The 21,049-nt window shown below is 45.0% G+C and overlaps 1 protein-coding gene and 2 long non-coding RNA genes across 5 annotated transcripts; 2 read left to right on the forward strand and 1 right to left on the reverse strand.

Moving 5' to 3' along the window:
• Nucleotides 1-1,196: 1,196 nt before the first annotated feature.
• On the forward strand, nucleotides 1,197-4,377 carry LOC127321668 (uncharacterized). Its single transcript, XM_051350683.1, has 2 exons — nucleotides 1,197-1,352; nucleotides 1,750-4,377. Exons 1-2 carry the CDS (start codon nucleotides 1,197-1,199, stop codon nucleotides 4,345-4,347), a joined length of 2,754 nt encoding a protein of 917 aa, XP_051206643.1. The 3' UTR covers nucleotides 4,348-4,377.
• A 4,341-nt stretch (nucleotides 4,378-8,718) lies between these two features.
• Nucleotides 8,719-13,287, reverse strand: LOC127321663 (uncharacterized). 3 transcript variants are annotated; one of them, XR_007864267.2, is made up of 7 exons: nucleotides 13,070-13,287; nucleotides 12,670-12,984; nucleotides 11,426-11,482; nucleotides 11,280-11,339; nucleotides 10,862-10,922; nucleotides 9,330-9,709; nucleotides 8,719-8,936 (listed from the first exon to the last, which is right to left on the reverse strand). It is a non-coding gene; the product is annotated as an uncharacterized lncRNA (long non-coding RNA). The 3 variants fall into 3 exon arrangements; XR_011744499.1 differs by having other exon boundaries at nucleotides 9,330-9,454; nucleotides 12,670-13,287; XR_007864266.2 differs by having other exon boundaries at nucleotides 12,670-13,287.
• A 4,611-nt stretch (nucleotides 13,288-17,898) lies between these two features.
• LOC127321653 (uncharacterized) lies at nucleotides 17,899-20,844 on the forward strand. The gene is made up of 3 exons (XR_007864254.1): nucleotides 17,899-20,033; nucleotides 20,148-20,302; nucleotides 20,576-20,844. It is a non-coding gene; the product is annotated as an uncharacterized lncRNA (long non-coding RNA).
• Nucleotides 20,845-21,049: the final 205 nt, after the last annotated feature.

Raw genomic sequence — 21,049 nt, forward strand, 5'->3', positions numbered from 1 at the left:
CCAAATTAGGTTTAGACCACGTTTAAGATAAACCCTAGTTCATAGTTGATTGCTTTGCAACTCTATCGAATTTCTACACCATATTGCATTGATCTGGTGTGAACCCCTTGAAAGTCTTGTGTGATCTGCTGTTCCATTGAAAATTAGACGGTTGCAATTTACCGCTTCGTGGTCGGCGGCTACGTGCGCAAGTGTGTGGAGTTACGAATATCTTGCAGGGTTGAGAGCTGTTGCATTGGCAACAGGGACCAATCGAGAGACTTCGTTGCGTCATACAAGTTATCATCCACTCCATCATCATATATCTCCGCTGTGTTCATCCCGTGATCATCATCACCACTGTTGCTTACTGAGAAGATCGGGCCACCCCATATCAACTTCGCTATCTTTGACTACTGTGGTATAAATACGTTAATGGAAATATTGGAAAGAAAAATACGTGTAAGTACAAAAGTATTTCTAGAAAATAATATTACTATTTTGTATCTCTCTATTTATCATTAGTTTATGGAATGTGATAATATAATAAATGGTCACAAATTATTGTCGAGACTAATAAATAATTAAAATGTCACACTTCTTGAAACTACTCATATAATGTGATGAACAAATATGGAACAATGTAACAATTCTAACGGCTTAATTTGTCCTACCTATCAACAAGGATGATTATTTTCCTTTTAGTTCATGAATAAAATGTATCAGTATGAATTAATTACCCTCGCAGAAAAATCTAACATCACATAATAAATATATTTCTATGTATTGAGATAATAATATCACTTACAAAACAAAACCACATGGATGTTTGAACAAACAACTAATGATTATACTCATATCTGTCACATTTGGTATATCGCTAAACGAGTGATAGTCATAAAACTGTATTAATTCATTTCATATAATGTGATAACATTGATATTGTAACTTCATCTATATCGCTAAACGAGGGCCACATTGCTAGTTACAGTAAAAGTGAAATCCTGGTGGGATCCGACACCTTACACACCAGTCATGGCACACTGTTGGAAGTCAGCTCCTTGTTTGCCTGCCACATCAATCATGCAATGCTACCGGGTTTGTCGTCGGTGAGGGCGACGCGGACGCGCTCAATCGATGTTCGCCGCTATATCAGTCGTGCTGGCGAGCGTGCCATCTCCGGCAGAGGCTGAAGTTTTCTTATCTAGCTCCCGGATATGGCGACACCGGCGTACGAGGCGCACGCCGTCACGCTCCTGCTGCTGGCAGCGACGACACTGGCCGCCACAGTGCCCTCGCAGCAGGCGGACGCCCTTCTGGCACGGAAGGCCAGCCTAGGTGACCCGGCCGCGCTGTCCAGCTGGGACAAGGCTGTTAGCATTAATCTTGTCTAGTTGGTCGCTATGTCCAGCTTGGGCATCCATATTGTGTTGGATGTGTAATCCTAGTCAAATTCTAGTCTAGTAAGGCAAGGTTTCCTAGGTAGTTTCCTAAGCTGGTTGTATACGTAGGATCTGAGTCTGTCCGTGTCGTGTTAGGACTAGTCCGGCCGGTTCAGAGTCTAGCTCGGTTAGGAATACGCGTGTCCAAGTTTGGGTCGGCAGGTTCTAGCTAGGCCTTGGTTCTTTATATACAGGTCTAGCGTGAAGTTCTAATCGCAAGTTGTAAGGAGAAAACCAAAAAATAAAGAGAAAAGAGCGGGTGCGACATGCATCATTGGCTATAGTTTTGGGTGTTCGTGTGTGTAGTCTATTTTGATTTCTAACAAAGGCGACGCAAGTGATCTGCTCCTCCTGGCGCGGCGTGGGCTGCGACTACCTCACCAACCCGCCGGGCTACCGCGGGTTCTCGCCCATGCCCACCGTCAAGTTCATGTCGCTCTACCTCAACTACCTCAACGGCAGCTTTCCCAAGTTTGTCCTCAACAGCGGCAACATCACATACCTCGACCTGTCACAGAACACCATATCCGGCACCATACCAGAGTCGCTCCCGGTAAAGCTCCCCAACCTCATGTACCTCAACTTGTCCATGAACCAGCTCTCAGGTGGCCTGCCACCGGAGTTGGCCGGGTTGCGCAAAATGCGGGAGTTTAGCGTATCATCCAACAGAATCGCTGGTCAGATCCCACCAGCTTTGTTCACGGACTGGCCAGAGCTCACATCATTCCAACTGCAGAACAACTTGATTTCAGGGAATATTCCGCCGGAGATCGGCAAGGCAACCAAGCTGGAATTCTTGTATCTCTTCATCAACAACCTTACCGGCTCTATCCCGGCAGAGCTCGGCGAGCTGGTGAACCTGCGTGAGCTAGATTTGTCGGTGAACTATCTGACGGGGCCGATCCCCAGCTCCTTCGGTAACCTCACCCAGCTCACGAGGCTAGCGCTCTTCTTCAACGCGCTCACCGGCACGATCCCGCAGGAAATTGGCAGCATGGCGGCCTTGCAAGTCTTGGAAGTCAACACCAACCAGTTGGAAGGCAAGTTGCCCGCCAACATCACATCGCTCAGGAATCTCTCCTACCTTGCTCTGTTCGACAACTACTTCAGCGGCACCATACCGCCAGACCTCGGGAAGGGGCTGAGCTTGACAGATGTGAGCTTCGCGAATAACAGCTTCTCTGGCGAGCTGCCGCAGAGACTATGCGATGGCCTCTCACTGCAGACCTTCACGACGAGCAATAACAACTTCAGTGGCATGCTGCCACCGTGCCTCAAGAACTGCACGGAGTTGTTCCGGGTGCGGCTGGATGGTAACCACTTCACAGGCGACATCTCAAAGGTGTTCGGTGTCCACCCCAGCTTGGACTACCTGGATATCTCGTGGAACCAGCTGACGGGGAAGCTGTCGTCTGACTGGTCACGGTGCAATAATCTTACACTCTTATCCATGAGCGACAACCGAATATCTGGCAATATTGATGCAACCTTCTGTGGGTTGACATCTCTCCAGTCTCTGGATCTATCAAATAACCAATTCACTGGGGCGCTCCCAAGTTGCTGGTGGAAATTGAAACTTCTGTCTTCTATGGATGTGTCCAACAATAGTTTTTCGGGTGAATTTCCTGTATCGACGAGTTTGGACCTTCCTTTCCGGTTCCTTAATCTTGCTCACAATGACTTTCATGGAGTCTTTCCATCCGTAATTGAAACCTGCAGAACGCTCATGAGCTTAGATCTTGGGAACAACAGGTTCTTTGGTGATATCCCCTCTTGGTTTGGAATAATAGTCCCTTCTCTGATATTTCTGAGCCTCACATCCAACAATTTTAGTGGTGTCCTTCCACCCGAATTATCGCAACTTCCTAACCTGGAGTTCCTGGACTTGTCCAGCAACTCCTTCTCGGGTGAAATCCCCATCCTCATGACAAACCACAACTGCTCTCTCATGTCATTTCATCTTGCTAGCAATGGCTTCACGGGAGCCTTCCCGCAGTTCCTAGAAGGTTGCGACTCGCTGGTCACCCTAGACATCAGTAACAACCGGTTCTTTGGTGGTATCCCTGCATGGATCGGCAGCCAGGTTCCATCCTTGAGGATCCTTAGCCTCAAATCAAACAATTTCACCGGAGAAATCCCCTCGAAGCTGTCCCAGCTTTCACTACTTCAACTGCTTGACATGGCCAACAATGGCTTGACTGGATCAATTCCCGTGGCCTTCAGCAATTTGACCACCATGAAGAATGATCTTCCCCCATTGGTCCAAGCAAGACAACTTTCTGGTTTTCCTTCGAGGGCCATGCCCAGTAAACAGAATGAGTTCCCAAACAAAGTTAACATATCCTGGAAAGGCCGTGAACAAACTTTTTTGGAGACCATTGGGTCAATTAGAGGTATTGACGTATCATGCAATCAACTTACTGGAGACATCCCTGAGGAGATAACGTACCTTCAAGGTCTCCGGTTTCTGAACCTATCCAGAAATAATCTATCTGGCAGTATTCCAAAGAAAATTGGCAGTCTCGTGCTCCTGGAATTCCTTGACCTCTCATGCAATGAACTTTCAGGTGCCATTCCTCCCAGCATTTCAAATCTTCTATCTCTCGGCGTGTTAAACCTTTCGAACAATCGCTTACAAGGCAGCATACCCACTGGGAATCAGCTACAGACACTTGTAGATCCATCAATTTATGGCAACAATCCAGGGCTCTGCGGCTTCCCATTGAGCGTGTGTGAGCATACAACCGAAGGCCATGAAGATCTCCGAGATACTACCTGGCTGTGTTGCTCTGTAATTCTTGGCGTTGCTTTCGGTTTTTGGCTCTGGTTCGGAGCTCTGTTTTTCGTCCAGCCATGGAGGTTTTCTTTTCTCCGTCTTGTTGATCGCTTAGGCATTAGGATAGTGCATAAGATGGCGCATGCTTAATGCATATTGTCAAATGTAAATCAGCAGTGATATCATAACTCACGCCTCATCAACTATGAGAACGACTACGGATTACTAAACTCATATTTGTTCTTTTTGGTATAAAAATATCCTAGTCTTCTAGATACATTCAGAAAGCATTTGTGCTGGATGACTTCCCAGGATGTCGTTTCCTATCTGATTCTGCAACACCATGTGAATCGCTGAGTGAGAGTCATGCATTTCTAATGTGCAGCAGCTCTGGACTTGACACTGTGCAATTTTCAGTACAAGAAACCTGACTGAAGACGCTCATACGAAAGATGCCGCGTTTCGATTTATGGAAACTGTTTCAGGTTCCAGTTTCTGAGATGCCGTTTCCATCTTCAGACTGCAAGCAGCTGAAGACGTTTCAATCCTTACCCCCTCCCCTCTTTGTTGTGTTTCCTAAACCTAAAGACATTCAATTTCTTAGCGAAATCCTTACATATGTCTCAAGCCTTCAGTCGCTGGATCATTTCTAACCTTTGAGTGAAAAACTGCTCGATAAAACTTAGAAAGGGAGAGATGTGCCACGTTGCATGTGTAAGAAAAGTATAAGCGCAAATATTCAAGGATATCCACTACTCCCTCCGTCTATAAAAGATGTCTCAACTAAATCTAAATTTAGATGTATCTACACACTAAAACACGTCTAGATATATACATATTTTGACAAAGTTTGGACATCTTTTTATGAACAGAGGGAGTATTTAAGAATGAAGTGAGCCCTAGTTAGGGTTTTCTCTCTACCAGCTATTTTCGCCCATTGCGGACTACTGCTTGACATAATTTGTATCCATATTAGCTTCAGCATATCATTTAAAATACAAAAAATTGTAGTACCCAAATTAGTACAAATAATAGAATTTAGTTTACAAAAGTTGCTATGCCTATTAGATTGTTGTCAAGTGTTTGGTATGAAAGATTGCTGCACTAGCCAATTGAACCAAAAGTCGTCCGAACTGATGGAAAGAGACTAGGCGGTGTATTTATATTCAACACTCCCCCTCATGTCTAGGCTATTTTAGTTCTTAGCGTGGGTTCGGTGCAGGCCGCAGAATCTTTTTTTCTTTTATTTTTAATACTGCACGAGCAGTGTTTTAAACTTGAGACCTCTTGGCTCTGATACCATGAAGATTGATGCACTAGCCAATTGAACCAAAAGTCCGAACTGATGGAAAAAGACTAGGCAGTGTATTTATATTTAACATGGTAAATGTATGTGTTTGGTACATACCTGAAGAGCGATACATGATTCACCAATCACCATGCAATAAAACATACTCTCCCTCCAATAAGAACTAAATATATGTGTGTATGACCTGTAAGTAAATCTTGTGCTAGAATGAGATGTATGTAAACCTTTGTTCTCGGCTACCTCAGCCGCGCCCAAAACTAACTTTGTATTCTATTTTTCTACCTTAATGAAGTTCGGCCACAGGCCCTTCGAAGTAAATCTTGTGCTAGAATGAGATGTATCTTACACTAAAAAAAGTCATGTAGCAGGGTAGTGGCAACTATCAAATTCTTTTAGGATTCCAACATACAGCTTAGGGAGGAAAAATTCAGAAAAATCATCGCCGGAAAACAAATATAGAAACAGCTGCTGATCTCGACTGTGATGGCCACCAATGCAGCGCATATGATTTGGACAAGCAAGAGCAGGCCAGCAAGAGCAACAATGCAATAGAAAAAAACGAAAGCATAGCTGGAAATTATAACCGATGTTTCAAACATGACATATCAGGGAGTAGAATAGACACAGATAGATCGTCATGGATGCAAACATCTGCTCCGCATGGTTACATTAGATAGAGAGATGGACCAGATGCTCAGTTGGAGAGAATAGTATTACCCTTGTGAGCATCGGCTCCTCGAGCTGTAGCGACTTCATCTTCACTCAGAAAATCACCATCCTCCTTATCACTCATGGAGTGATCATCCTCTCCATAGCTGATGAGAAGAGCATCCTCTGTCAGGAATGTACCGACACTAACAGCCTTGATGCAAACTGAGAGGTTAGTGTTGGCAACTGATAATATCTATCCAAAGGCACAAATTTCCTTTCAATATGCAGGGCTAACAACCAAAATGAAGTAACCATGTTGTTATAGACGACAAAGTGGCGCAATAGTGCTTCAGCTAACATGCAAAGGGCGCAAAATAAAAAACACAAGTACTGCATAATGCTACCACCATATACTCAAAGCTGAAATTGAACTCAAGCCAATTTACGTATTCTATGCAACTATATAACTGATAACTGAACGCAAGCTGAGCTGTGTATTCTACTGACAGACTGATGTTAGTTGAGAATTCATTGAGAAAACTCCCATCTCACAAATATGACTAATAACGGGAGCAAGAAACAACTGGTTTATGAGATAGGGGCTGGGAGCAAATTAAACATTTCAGAACAAAGGCTAGAGTTTGACCTTTTAACAAGTACTATGGTATCAGGACAACAAGTTACCTATCAACGAAAGCACATCTTGGATATTCGATATTTCACCATAAGCTCATACTGATCCAGTCAGCCAATCTAAAATGCTTTAGTATATTCCTTACATGTGCAAATCCCCCTATCTGATATGTGGTCGTCGTCAGTTTGTTTGGTTGAAGCCTACCAAAAACTTTGGTAGGCAAGATTGTGATTTCGACAAGACTGGTAAAAAGAAAATGCTACAATAGCCATAATAAGCAAAGACCAATACTTATGAACGATGGAAACATCCACATCACTAGATGAGGTCACCGCACTTGGAGAAAACACAATGCAGTAGGAATAATCTACAGAACAATCAGGAAATCATGCTCATTGGAGACTCAAGCAATCCACCAGAAGAGCAGCCCAGATGGAACCAGGATGCAACAGCAAAAGCACGAGATAGCTGCAAACTGGAATCGATGTTCTATACGTGACACAGCAGGAGTGCAATACACAAATCGTTATAGGCTAGATAGACCGGCTATCTGCCACATATAGTTAGATCAGATAGATAGAGATGCACCAATACTGATGTCTTCATATAGTTAGATCAGATAGTTGGCTACAGTGTCTTCATATATCACTCACAGAGGAACCCTCTTCATCACTGATGGAACGATCATCCTCTCCATAGCTGACGAGAAGAGCATCTCAGGAAGATACCGCCGGTAATAGGCTAATAGCCTTCTCTAAGTTTCTTTAGTTCCTGAAATAGCAAAACGGCCACGGAGGTAACCTGGGTGAAGAAACGCGAATGGCCTACTGGTTGGCCTTCTCCCTGGCGGCGACGTAGTCCTCATCGACCTCGTAGTAGCCATCTTCCTTGAGCCCCCTGATCACCTGCTGCCTGAACGCCTCGTACCTCTCGTCCCTGTCCCCGAAGTACGCCGCGTCTGCCTCGTGCTGCCGCCTCTTTTCTGCGGTCGACTCCGGCGGGTCGAACCGCACGAGGTCGTCCAGTCTAGGTAGTCGGCGCTGGAGAACGGCTCCGGCTTGAGGGCAATTATGCCTTTCATCAGCCGACGCTTCAGTTTAGCTTCATCCCTCCTGGTGGTGGTGATGGTGATGGTGCTCCGGGACTCCGGGTGCGGCCGGCAGCTTCGCCTCCTGCAGCATCTTGTCAATCGCTGCCGCCCTCCTCTGTGAACCGAACGGATGGAATGACGCCGGCTCGGCTAGTGCGTAAACGTCGATCCATCCCTCGTGCGGCGGATCTCCCTCCTTGTAGCTGGACCTGGCCACTGGTGCCTTCCTCTTGGTGGCGGCGGTGCACGCACCGCCTCAGCATCCACTTCGCCGCATCCGTCGAACTCGAACCCTTCTCCTCCTCCTCCTCGTCCATACCCGCCATCTGTTCGAGCTCCAAGATGAAGCCTGGCCGAGCCTCCTTCCTATCAGCATCGACCTACCACTACATCACGGTACAAGATTTGGGGCACTTTTAAATGGCCCAAATTTAAAACAAAGTGCCTCTAATAAGCTATAGGGGCACTTTTTCAAGTGCCACCTTTACTTGCGTCTCTAAAGGTATTTGGGGCACTACCTAGAGGCACTTCTCAAAGTGCCACAAAATCCAATTAGGGGCACTTCTCAAAGTGCCACAAAATCTAATTAGGGGCACTTTGCCAAGTGCCACAAAATCTAATTAGAGGCGCTTTGAGATGTGCCCCTAAATCGAATTTGTGGCACACTTCTAAAAATGCCCCAATACCTAATCTATGGCACTTATAAAATGCCTCAAAACCTATTTTGTGGCACTATGAGAAATGACCCTAATTACATCCTATTAGTGGTACTGTGAGCAGTCCCAAAAAGGCAACAAACTATAAACCGATAAAAACAATGGCAACACAATATGAATAGATATATACAAGAATAAGCACACAGTGGCAAACACATTAATATATCCAGTGCACTTTATCCTGCAATTATCATACAATATCAGTTGCACACACGGCACAGTATATCACTATGTCTCACTATGTACACTCTGTCAACATCATCACTATGTTTCCTATTCAGACACCTTCACAATGTGATCAGCATCACCTTCAGTTGATCCCAGCCTTCAGCATAGTACCTTGAGAGTAGTAATTTATTTCAGCTAACAGAAACGGAAAAAACAGCATGTCTTTTTCGTGTATGTATTACAAGAAGTAAAAGTAGCTAGGAGATGTGCTAACAGTATCAGCAAGTTGCTAACAGTATAAGCAGATGTGCTGGATGAATATTGTACTAAAAACAGCATATGTTGTTGGCAAGGGAGAAAAACGAACTTAAACAACTAAAGTAAACCCGACATGTGTAGAACAAAAACAGCTAAAGTATCATCAGGTTAAATTTAACACTAAAAAGGACAGGACTAGCTAAGAATATGAATATCCAGGTAAACTAGCAAACATTCCAAACAGTAACCGATAGGTGTAAACAAGCTGCAAACTACAAAACTACACACATTTCAAACTGTTTGTACCATGCGGGGTTACTAATTCTTCTCTTCTTGCATGACTTCACATCTCCAGGTTCCTTTTCCCATATTTCTTTCTCCATATTTCTCGCAATTCCTGCATTTATATTGTCCAATTCTGCTTCTGTAATCTGCAAGTCAATGTCAGAAACCTAGAAGCTGATCAGGAATGAGTGTGTACATTATTCATGGTAGTATCCAGATAAAAAAGGGCAGCCCAGTGCATGAAGCTCCCGCTTTGTTCGGGGTCCGGGGAGGGGTCGGACCACATTGGGTCATTGTACGCAGCCTTTCCTTGCAATTTTTGCAAGAGGCTGTTTCCATGACTTGAACCCGTGACCTCCTGGTCACAAGGCAGCAGCTCTTACCACTGCGCCAAGGCTTCCCTTCAGGTAGTATCCAGATAGAGAAAAAAAAATTAGCTGCAGCCATTGGCACGTACATATTTTTTCAGCCATCGAATGCAATGGGCATCTGTTTGTCCTACATTTGTTATCCCGCCTTTAGCTTTAGGCAGAAACTTCTCTACTTAGTTTATTTTAGCCATGATAGTTGCAGGACATGTTGGTCTCGGATTAAAATCTAGAACATTAATTAGAAATAAAATTCAGTTAGTTAGAATAAGTGTAATAGAAACAGTATTACACTATATCATCAAGTTAAATGTTATTTAACATTATATGAAAATTTAGCCAAATAGATACTTAAATTTATGTCTCTAAGATTTTACAGCTGGAGTAACATATTACATATTTTACGGTTGAACATTTCAGAACCATATACTGACACAGTAATAAGCGAATCATTGTTGTGAAACTGAAATTATCGAGATAGTTGCATCGCCGCGCACTGAAAATTTCAGACCCATATACTGACACAGTAATGAGCGAATCATTGTTCTTGCGGCAGAATAAACTAAGAACCATTTATCTGGGCCCATTCAGAAAGCATATTCTCCTAGGACATGCATTCAGCACTTGGGCTGATTTAGAAACAAATTTAAGGCATAACTTTGTATTCAGCACTTAAAAGCAGCTGGACTATCTGAAGTGCGGGAAAACATATTAAAACTACCAAAACAATAATATGACGACCTTCTTATCAATACCAAAACAAGAAATACTTGGTACACGCCAACTTTAAATTGCCCAGAAAATATTGTGTCGACAAGAGTCAGACTTAGAACACTGTCTATAGTCATTTCAGTCTTATTAACTCAGCTTGTTTTGTAAAAGCCAGCAGACTAAAAGACTAATGCCAGCAGACCAAAGTTATAACTTTGGTGCAAAACAGCCTATACTGAAGCAACATAATATCCAACCGGTGTCAAGGTATGCACCGTAACAAATACTTAAGTCAGTCTATTACTTGAATACAACCTAGAATCCTTCCACAGGGTTTTCTTATAGTGGTAACATGGATGCAAAATTAAATGGCTACTATAAATATAAAGCACGCCATGTGAACATGATCTTTCATAAACTCTTGATACAACAATATAAGTTGTTATTAATCAAAGTGGAGCCATGAAGCTATACCAGAAATAAGTGTTACAGCCAGCGGTAGTCCCTTAGGTACAGCAGCGACAACAATAGTTACCTAAATGTCACAATGTAAGATGAGATAAGAAAAAGGGTGCTTAAGAAACTGAACAATGCACAACTTAACAAACTGAACAACGCTTAAGAAAAAGGGTGCCATCTAGCACTCAATTAGCAATTTACCTCTCCTCTATTCGTTACTCTTTTGAAAAAGGTATCTAGTTAATTTTGGTTACTTAGAACCTAGTTAATGTTCATCAGCTGGTCAAAATGTTCTGGTACCCATAGCTCAGCTAGTGGAATTACAAAGTAATCATGCATTATTCTACAACTATTACCATTCTTTTATCTTCTCAAGAGTGTTCCTAACCAAAAAAAAAAACGAATACCTGTGAGCTTTGCTTCCAACAAATACCTGTGAGCTTTGCAATTGTGACTTGAAGTTGGAGATGTTGGCCTCCTGCAGCATCTCACTCTGCACAGGGCAAAGTAGAATCAGAAAACAAATAAGTGACCTGTCCAACCCCACCAGGAGCAGAGTCCGGAGGAGATAGGCGTCACCTTCTACATCTCGACCCTGGAGACACCCTGCGACCCCAGCTTCCTCACCTGCAATCACTGGCGCACACGCATCTCAGCATTTCAATTCATCGAGCACCTCTCAGGCGCAAATCCCAGGAGAGAGCCAGGCAAATACTGGTACCAGAAGCAAGTAGCATGCTGGACTAGAAGCAAGTAGCATGCTGGACTAGAAGCAAGTAGCAAGAAACGGTGAATTTTTCGGCCCCAGCTAAAAATAAACACTCACAGGCACATGCTGGACTAGAAAACTAAAACTAAGATATATGCAATGTGCATGAGCAAGCTGAAGTACCAAAATTTTCAAGATAATCTGGTTTAAGATCACCCCATGGATGCCTTCCACTGCTGTAGTTTTTTAAATTTAAGATTACTAGGGACCTAACACTGCAGTATCAACAAGCGGTACAAATATTAGCTCTGTCTCTGTGATATACAACACAAGGATTGCTACAACAAACTTGAAGAAAAATCATCAAAAGCTCTGTCAGTATGATCCACAGAAGTTCAGTAGTAATAATAGTTCGTTCAAGAAGCAACCACTATGTCTGCATTTAATTAGTTGTAATACGATCGACTGAATGTATCTACAGAACTAGATAAGATAGGCTAGTTTCTCAAAGTTCAGCACACAACAGAAGGCTCTAGTTTACAGTGACAATAAAACTATATGCAGAACCCAAATAACGACGTTTGCAATGTTGTAATTGTGTATCAGGACCAAATGTGTCAACATTTAGAAACATTTCCGGATCACCCACAAGCTAAGTCAAGTTGTCAACATTTACTTGGACTAGACCGACCTTATCGTGTCTATACAAGCATACAGAGAAGTTCATAACACATAAGGAAGCACACAACTATGAAGATCAAACAAGTAAAATGAAGTTTAGCCTTGGGCATATTTAACTGCGCATATCAATGCAACAAAATAAAACACAGATGGACAGTTGGATACTAAATTAGCAGCAATGTCAATGGCAATAATACACCCCCTAACTTTTCATTTGACCAGCATGACACATAACATCAAAACAGAGGCAATTAATAGCAAAAAGTACTATTTCATTTGAGCAGCATCACACATAACATCAAAACAGAGACAATTAATAGCATAAAGTAGTTTGATGCGGCCAAGCACATAGACAGTTATTGGGAGCAACACTGCAGTCTGATCAGATCGAGAGCTCAGAAATAAAACAATGTGATGGACTTAGGGGCCAGACCTGCTTGTTGATGGTGGAGTACTCGACCATGTATTCGTATGCGTCTGCCTGGACGTTGACCCTGGTCTCGGTTTCCTCAACGGGGAGCGCGAAGGCGTACATGACGATGATAGATTCGCCCTCGAACTTGCTCTGCATTAGGCCCATGATCTCGAGACAGAGGAGCAGGAGCCCGAGGGTCGAGGAAGAGGTCGTAGATGACGTAGTGGAGCAGAAGGAGGCGCGGCGGCGCCAGGATCGCGCCAGCGACAGAGCCGCATCGGCGACCTAGACAGCGACACGGAGGCTCAGGTACGCGGGAGCCGCATCGGTGACCTAGCCAGGATGGGTTAGGGTTAGCCGTGGGGGTGCGCGCAGGTACATGGCGGCATCGCGGTGAAGGGAAGTCGGTGGAGGAGACCTTGGGGAGTCCGTGTAGGCGAGCAGCGGCGTGTGGCAGCGCTAGAGGCGACCGACATCGGCCGGAACTCAGGCGGAGTCGACGTCATGGTAGGGTCGTGGGCGAGCGAGAGGGACCTCGAGGGTCAAATCGAACAGGCACAGGTTGTAGGGGGTGGCGAGGCGAACCTAAGCCCTATTTCGCCGGCGCCGTAGAGGGCCGGGAGCGGCGACGCAACGGCGCCGTGGGGTTCGTGCGCGTGCCTGCCTGTATGCGAGAGGCGAGAGGGGCGAGTGTGAGGGGGTGGGGCCTGTAAGGACTAAGGACCCATCTAGATTGGGCCTAATAGGCCAATTAGGTCTGGTTTGACCAGATGGGCTCTGTCCATTTTACCCAGTTGGCTAGTATCTTTTTTTTAGGAAAATCTTTTAAATTACCCGCAAAAAAGGAAAATCTTTTAAATAAAATCCATTATGAAAATCAAACAAAGTAATTTGATGCCATAAAATATCTAATAAGTAAAAATAGCAACAAATGGTCCCAAGGCTCTACGACGACGGCCTTGAGCAAGGTGAGTAGCCTGTAGGTGGAGGATTCGGCGAGGTTGCTCGAGCACACGATGGTCCCAAAGGTCGACGACGGAGGTGCGGAGGTAGTTGACGGGTGCCCAGGCGCCGATGGCCTCGAGATGGGGGACGACGTAGTGGAGGTCGGTCGGGTGGAGGCTCCGAAGGGACGAGGTCTCACAGGACGGCGCCAGGGCGAGCTAGGTTTGGCGATTGGGCGAGCAAGAACAGATGGACTATTCTGCTGCGACGGAGCACCGACGTATTTACTAGGAAAGTTCACCATGTATGGCTATATATACGTAGAATGTACTTCAATAGTAAATCACAAGTTATCAGTAGCACGGGTGTTATTGATCCTCATTGCAGATAGCTTATTTTAGTTTTTTTTCATTTTTACCTCATTTGTTAGCACTTAGAAGCCTCTTAAAGAAGTTTGGCAGGGATTTCATGTCAATCGTTTAATTTAAAGGGCTACATATAGCAAAAGTGGAATGATAGCATCGTCTTAGAACGAAATCTCATTTGTAACTTTTTAAAGAAAGTTGACCCTTCTTTGTAGCCTGTAATGACTATTCTTTCTATTGTTATTTAACTACTGATAAATTGAGGCACGTAGAAGTGCCCTAAAAGGTATATATCTAGTGGGGCACTTAGAGAAGTGCCATAGTAGATATACGGCTATTGTGGCATTTGAAGAAGTGCCACAAAAGGTATACAATTAGAGGCACTTCGCTAAAGTGCCCCTAATTGACACCTATTAGCCGCACTTTGACAAGTGCCCCGAAGAGAAGTGCCCCTAAATCTACACCGTGTTGTAGTGTATACATCGTTCTTTCGGTCCAGCCGTCCAGTCCACGGACACACTGGGCCTCGGCCTCCACTTCTTTTCCCGTTGCAAAAAGAACTCTAATTTTTTTCCTTTTGGTTCCAAGAAGTCAAGAGAAGCGTTACAGACACTGCATCTGGTTTTATTGCAGAAGACTGCTTCATGTTTGTTAGTAAAAAAAAAACATCTCCATTGCACCTCATGCTTGTGACAGTCCATTTCATTCGCGATAAAATTGTTTATACACCCGTGCTCTTGCATTCTTCTTATGTAAAGGTAGTAGGAGCTTCATCAAACTTGCCTGCTCTTGCTAACCTAACCATGAGACCGCATTGTAAGCATAAACATTAGGGGGTGCGGTGTATCCAAGTGTGTTCATCTCATCAAAAAAAAATTCATCATCAAGGAATCCAGCCTTCTCTAAGTTTCTTTAGTTCCTGAAATAGCTTAATCCACTCCTCGAAATAGGCTTTCGCCCCGCTATATTAATATAGCAACGACCTGATACAAGATAGAGACCACCACTGGGGCAAACAGCACAACAAAGCCCAAAAAGAAAATAAAAGAAGAAGAAAAAAGAAAGAAAGGATGACAAAGTCGGATCGACGAAAACGCTGATGATCCGCAACCGCTGCGCCCTCCGGAAGATTCCCACCACGAGCTTAGCCCTCCGAAGCGCCGCATACCAAAGCAGCACCTTCAACAAGGGATGCGACGATGACGACGCTGCTGCCCGGACAAGCCTAAGGTTTCCCCTGGTATTCGGAAGGGAAGTGGGAAGGGGAAACCCCGACGCCCCTCAAGAAGGAATGGTGGCACCCGCGAGCGTCACCGCGTCGGTGTCGGCCATCGACAAGGATTTCTCCCGTCCCCCAAAGACCCACGGCCCCGGACACTCCGTCATGCTCCGCCAACCTCGCCGCCCACCAACTCGCGCCACCACGGTCACGCAACCACCACCGCCGTCTCACCGTGGCCCACTGACGAAGACCGACGAAACCGATAGGAGGCACCCCGAGCCGAGGAGAGCCTGGACAACAGCCACGCGGGAGGGCGCAACCTCCACCGCCAGCTGCGGTGACAGACCGGACGCAGCTACAAGAGCAAACTAGGCCTCTCTGCCCCGGCCGAGCCCAGCGGGCTCGTGAAGCTCCCGTGGCCGCGCTGCAGTCCACGCGCCGTCGTCCTAGCCACACTCAGCAAGAGAAGCTCCACCAGCCGCCGGGAGCAGACCTCAGGATGCCAGACCTGGCCCGCCCAAGCCTAGATGGGGCCCAAAAAGGCCCAGATCTGGGTCAGGACCGTGCCGCCCGTGCCGCCGCTGACCTCCATGCCGCCCCGCCGCCACCCGGGAGGAGCGCAGCCGCCGCCGGAACCCTGCCCACCGAGATGCACCGCCGCCAGCACCGGGAGACCCGCGTCGCCCGCCTCGCGCGCGGGTAGGAGCGTGTCCGCCGCCGCCGGCACCGCACGGGACTTTGCCCGGCAGCCTGTGCCGACGGCGGCGAAGGGGAGGAGAAGGGAGGCGGGACCTGGCGGCGCTAGGGTTGGGAGTTCTCCCGTCTCCGCCCACGGGGGACGGAGCGGACGAAACCTGTAACAAGGTCCAACAAGTGGTCTTATCACAGGAGTGTTTTCCGCCCTCGAAATAGCTGAATCCAAGCTAGCAGAAAGCACAAGTTGTACGCGAGCGACCCGAGCGACGGGAGCGCTCCCCAGGGAGCGGTCGGGCTTGAAGAGTACTGATTGAGCAAGCGCCTGCCCAGTCAGCTAAGGCGCACGTCCGTTTAGGTCCAGCTGCCTCAACAAAATTGCCAGACGAGACGAGCTGTCCAAGCAGAATTAACAAAAACAATTGCACGGGCGCCGTGGTTTTGGCAGCTGGTTTACCAGTTTCATCGTCCCAGGACGAACAATAGACTTCCTTTCTTTCTGAAAAACTCAAAGAGTCCTCGTTATCCGTATAGCAAACAAAACGTCCATGCGGGCCTGCGTGCGTCTGGCCGCCTACCCTTCCAAATCGAAGAACTGAATAAGCCCCCCTTAATAAGATTTCCAGTTCTCAGCCCTCCCTCCCCAAAATGACTGACTGACTACCCAGCATTGCTGATCGGGATCTCACTGAATGCTCTCATATATTTACTATATATCAAAGCTGAAGGTGTTTGCTGTTACCACAGCGATTGGGCAACTGTTCACCTATAAGTTTTTTCCAATTAGCAATTGACACGTTAACCTTACCACTGTAGATATCATCGTTTAGTTTGTAGTTTCTTTTTTTCTTTTCTTGAGTGCCTATGCCCTGCCGCTCTATTTCCCCCTTCCTGCGGTCAAAACGGTGGAGGATAGCATTGGTCAAAGCGGTGCTGCAATGAAAGTGGACGCACGCCGCCCCGTTAGACTGCCATCAGCGTCGACCCCGTCTCTCCGCCATGTCGCCGCCGCCCGCCTCAACCCCGTCGCCATATTTTTTTCCCTCCATCTGCGTCGGCGCCTTCGACTTCCACCAGGCCGCCACCACCCACGTCTGCCTGAACGTTCCCTCTTTCCTTGGTTTTCTCTCTCTGGTCTCCTCTTTCTCATTCAGTGACGGGTGCACCGTCGCTGGAGACGGCCGCGTCGCCAACGTCCTCGATGGCAACGAGAGCGGGGCGACCGACGAGGATGGAGACGCTGCGGCGCCACGTGAGCTCGATCTCCGCTGTCGGATTTTCCCCGCGGTGTCCGTGCTGCCGGCGAGGTCGGAGTCGACGTTCTACAGCCTCCCGGCTCCAGATATTCAGCGACGAGGAATCCTGAACAACGGGGATTTCATCCCCGTGCTCAGCGCGGCCAAAGACGGCGGGAAACAGCGACGCGGAGGCAAACTCCGGCGAGGTTTAACTGAACTTTAACTGAACTTTTCTCTTCTTTGTTTGCGTGGATGAATGGGAAAAGGAGGGCGAGAAGGAGGATGGCGTGCATGGGCTTCTCCGCGTGACCTCGTCCAGGTTATAGCAGAGTGAGAGCTAGAGCGCGCTTTGGTGGCGACGATAGGATTCAGACTTCAGAGGAGCTCCTCTTGTGCTTCCCTCTGTTGTAACGACAGGGAAGGATCAGCCAAGGGGTACTGGCCAGGTGGTTTGGTCAGGCTCGGCTGGGAAGGGAAGAAAGGATGGGCTGGCTGGATAGGTAGGTTTTTCTCTTTCTTTTATTTGTTTAAAAATTCTCTCCATCTTGAACTCGACTTTGAAATCAGAGAGAGAGGTAGAGAGAAAGTTATTGTAAACATTTTCTTTTTCTTTCACACGCTTTCCTTTTTTATGTTACAATGTTGATTTTTGGGAATTTTTATTTGGTGAACAGGGCAAATTGGATGAGCCGGCTAAATCGAAGATGTGGAGTATGGGAAGCGCATCAGGCGAGTATTGCTTTCTCTCTCCATCTCTCTTCAATTCCAGTGTACTGATGCGAGTATTGCTTTCTCTCTCCATCTCTCTTCAATTCCAGTGTACTGGTAGGTTTGCCTGTATTTTTGGTGCGGTGATGAGCTATTAGCACTAAGAAAGCAAGATATTCAGAGACGTCCTATCACTTTCGCCAAGTCGGCAGGGAACGGGCTTGAGGAGGACCTTGATGATTGAGAGGCCAACTCGATTTTGATTGATAGTCCATTATCAGCTTGCGTGTCTTCTGAAATTAGTAGCTACTGCATATTTGAAAGATCATCAAATATCTGTTCTAAATGACCACGTTATTGTGCCTGGTGTTAAAAGGATGTATCTTCCACATTTTAACATCTGATTTGTTATGTGGTCAATAGATTATATTAACTCAGCTACTGATATATCATCTTTTCTACTTACTGCAGACAAGCGAGCTAATTAGTAACTTCTTGAGCATGTAGTTATTAGTATTTGACTTATTTTGGTTTGACATGTAGTAAATGAAACCACTTCTTGCTCATTTCTTTGGGGGCAATACAGCCATTTTGAAAGGAAATCGAACTACATTATGTTCTATAACGTATGGTTATGCAAGAATGATATTGTAGACCCTATGCTCACTGATTATAGTACCAGTTCAGTGGAAAAATGCATGCGTATTGGAGAATTTTATTTCTGTGGAACAGTTCATGCTTAATCAGTTTTACTTGGGAGGAGATACCTGAACTTGCAAAGTTTACGAACGAATGTTCTCACTAGAGACTCAAAGTATCTACCTTTTTCTTAAAGTTGCCAAGCCATCTACATCGGTAAATGACCTAACTGTTTAGGCAGATGAGAACGACAAGATTGGAACTCTGCTAATGTTTTGTGTGGTGTGCATTTATTAATATAGTCTACAAATTTTTTTAAACGGTTGATATCCGTTCCCTTTGTAGTTATTTCTTGGGAACTATATTTAGTATTATTTTTCCAGTGTTGCATATGTTGCCTAAACACAAGGATAAAAGTTTGCATGGTTGTTGTATTTTGTTCACACTATTCCAAATAATGTTTTACATTTTTACACACGAAGGGTGGTTTTGCACGCTGCTTATCTGAGTAAGTATTCTTGCTTAGTCCATCTGATAACATGATGAAATTGCCCTCATTGTTAACACTTTATAGCCGAACTGAATTTTATCACATGAGGTGCGAATTTACTGGCTTTATTTCTGTAGCTGCGATAAGCATATATCATATACAATGCACTAATACAGTGAAAAAATTAAGTAGTTTTGAAGGTGATTTTTTTTCTTGGTCTGCAGCTGAAAGAAAAGAAAGCAAGACAAGTAAAGAATAAAACAGTTGTTAAAATTCCAGAACTAATCTGAATGCTCTGCTAAACTAGAGGTCGGTGTTTTCTAAAAAACAGAGTTCAGCGGTGAAACTAATGGACACTAAAAGATTTTTCCTACTTTGTCCTACTTAGTTCTCCATGCAATTCCATAAGGCTAGCTACATATCTGACAATATAATTATTTGCATATCGAATGTTTGATGGTGACAGTTTTGAAATTCAACTCTTTGAGGGTAAATCTTTGCTTGCTCTCTAGCTGAATTCAAATAATACAGAAAATAAGTACAGCAGAGACAACCAACTGTTAGTCATATTGGAACAGTAATATGATTGCTCTGCTACATGACTAGAAAGAAAACACACAAAGAAACCGATGGAAAGTGAAAGATCATGGGCTGTCAGAATTTTCCATCCTGTTCTTATTTTATGACATGTTAAACTGTGAAGAAAAGTGCTTCAAAGCTCAGAAACAAGAGGCTGCTCTTCGTCGGTGACTCAATCAATAGGAATAAATTGGTCTCCCTGGTGTGCATGGTCGATTCCTCCATTCCTAAGGTCTGAAGATGCGTGTTTACAATGGCCTCCTTAAAGGCGTATATTTTTAATATCTGAATATTGAATTTCACATAACATAGGAGGCATGCATAACACTTTCTGTCAGCTGACTTATACAAATTCTGGTCGTCGCTGATACTGGAATCAAGCAACAACATTCTGATAATCTACCAGATGGAGTACCAGAACATAAGGTATAAAATTAAGAAGCATTCCATTATATACGTAGAGGAACGGTGAATCAGAAGGCCAATATGAGGATGAAGGTCATGTAAGTATATTTCCTTTGCTTCTTCATACTATATATATTTATACGTATGATGTTATAGTTAAGTCAACACATACCTGAACTGATCAAAATCTCTCCACCATTTACAATGATTAGGTATGCCTCATTTGACGATGGTGATGCAAAGCTAGACGAAGTGAAGATGGTCTAAGGTTATGAGATCACTCTCAAGAAGCTACCTAATTAGCTGGGAATGAACATCACCAAAAAGACTAAAATCTATTTCGCTGGCTCATTGCCTAACCATACTGGTGAGACGGCAAACTACAGCTAATATTTTTATCTATCAAATGTTAAACCCGATTACCGACACATTAAATTTCTTTTGAAGATACTGCATATTTTGTTCCGTTTTTCACTGGAAACCAAACATACACCGGCAGTTGTCCTGACCGTTTCTCAGAAAAGAGTGGCCTTTGCTACTATAACAACGGCAGTGCTACTGCCAGTTTTTGGAACAAAACAGAAAAAAAAGCAGAAACACAACGATGAAACAAAATCTCATGGAACATTGATTTTTTCAGGGAAAGCGTGTGGGGTGGAGACGACAACAAGGCGTAGCCGATCCCGGATGCTGGGGACGAAGAGGTCACCACAGACTGCAGCATGATGGGCAATGCTGGAGATATCTTCAGAACACTGGAGAAGAAAGACGTCGACGCCCTAGATTGCCAACACCAACTCTACGTGGGCTGTACACTTTGGTGTTTCACAGGTGCTATTGGCATATGAAACTGATGTCAATCAGTGACGCCCAGTGTATGAACTAACAAGAAAGAAAACTCTTGCATCATCATTGTACTTCATAAGCTACTTTTGACTGACTATGAAAATATTCCCTCTAGATGCAATCTTCCCTCTATCGTATTTTATTCCCATAAAGTATATTCATTAGCGTGTAGTCCAGTCATTAGTGTTAAGTTTTGCGAACATCCATATCAACCCACGGGCGCGGCGTGCGCCGCGCCAGCACTTCCTAGTAGTATACTCTAGTTGCA

Source organism: Lolium perenne, chromosome 5, assembly GCF_019359855.2.
Source record: "Lolium perenne isolate Kyuss_39 chromosome 5, Kyuss_2.0, whole genome shotgun sequence".
NCBI lineage: Eukaryota > Viridiplantae > Streptophyta > Magnoliopsida > Poales > Poaceae > Lolium > Lolium perenne.

Excerpts from the sequence above, each read along its gene's own strand:
- LOC127321668 (XM_051350683.1), top strand. The coding sequence starts at position 1,197 with ATGGCGACACCGGCGTACGAGGCGCACGCCGTCACGCTCCTGCTGCTG. Across the intron at positions 1,353-1,749 it reads TGTCCAGCTGGGACAAGGCT|GCGACGCAAGTGATCTGCTC; the intron begins GTTAGCATTAAT and ends TTTCTAACAAAG.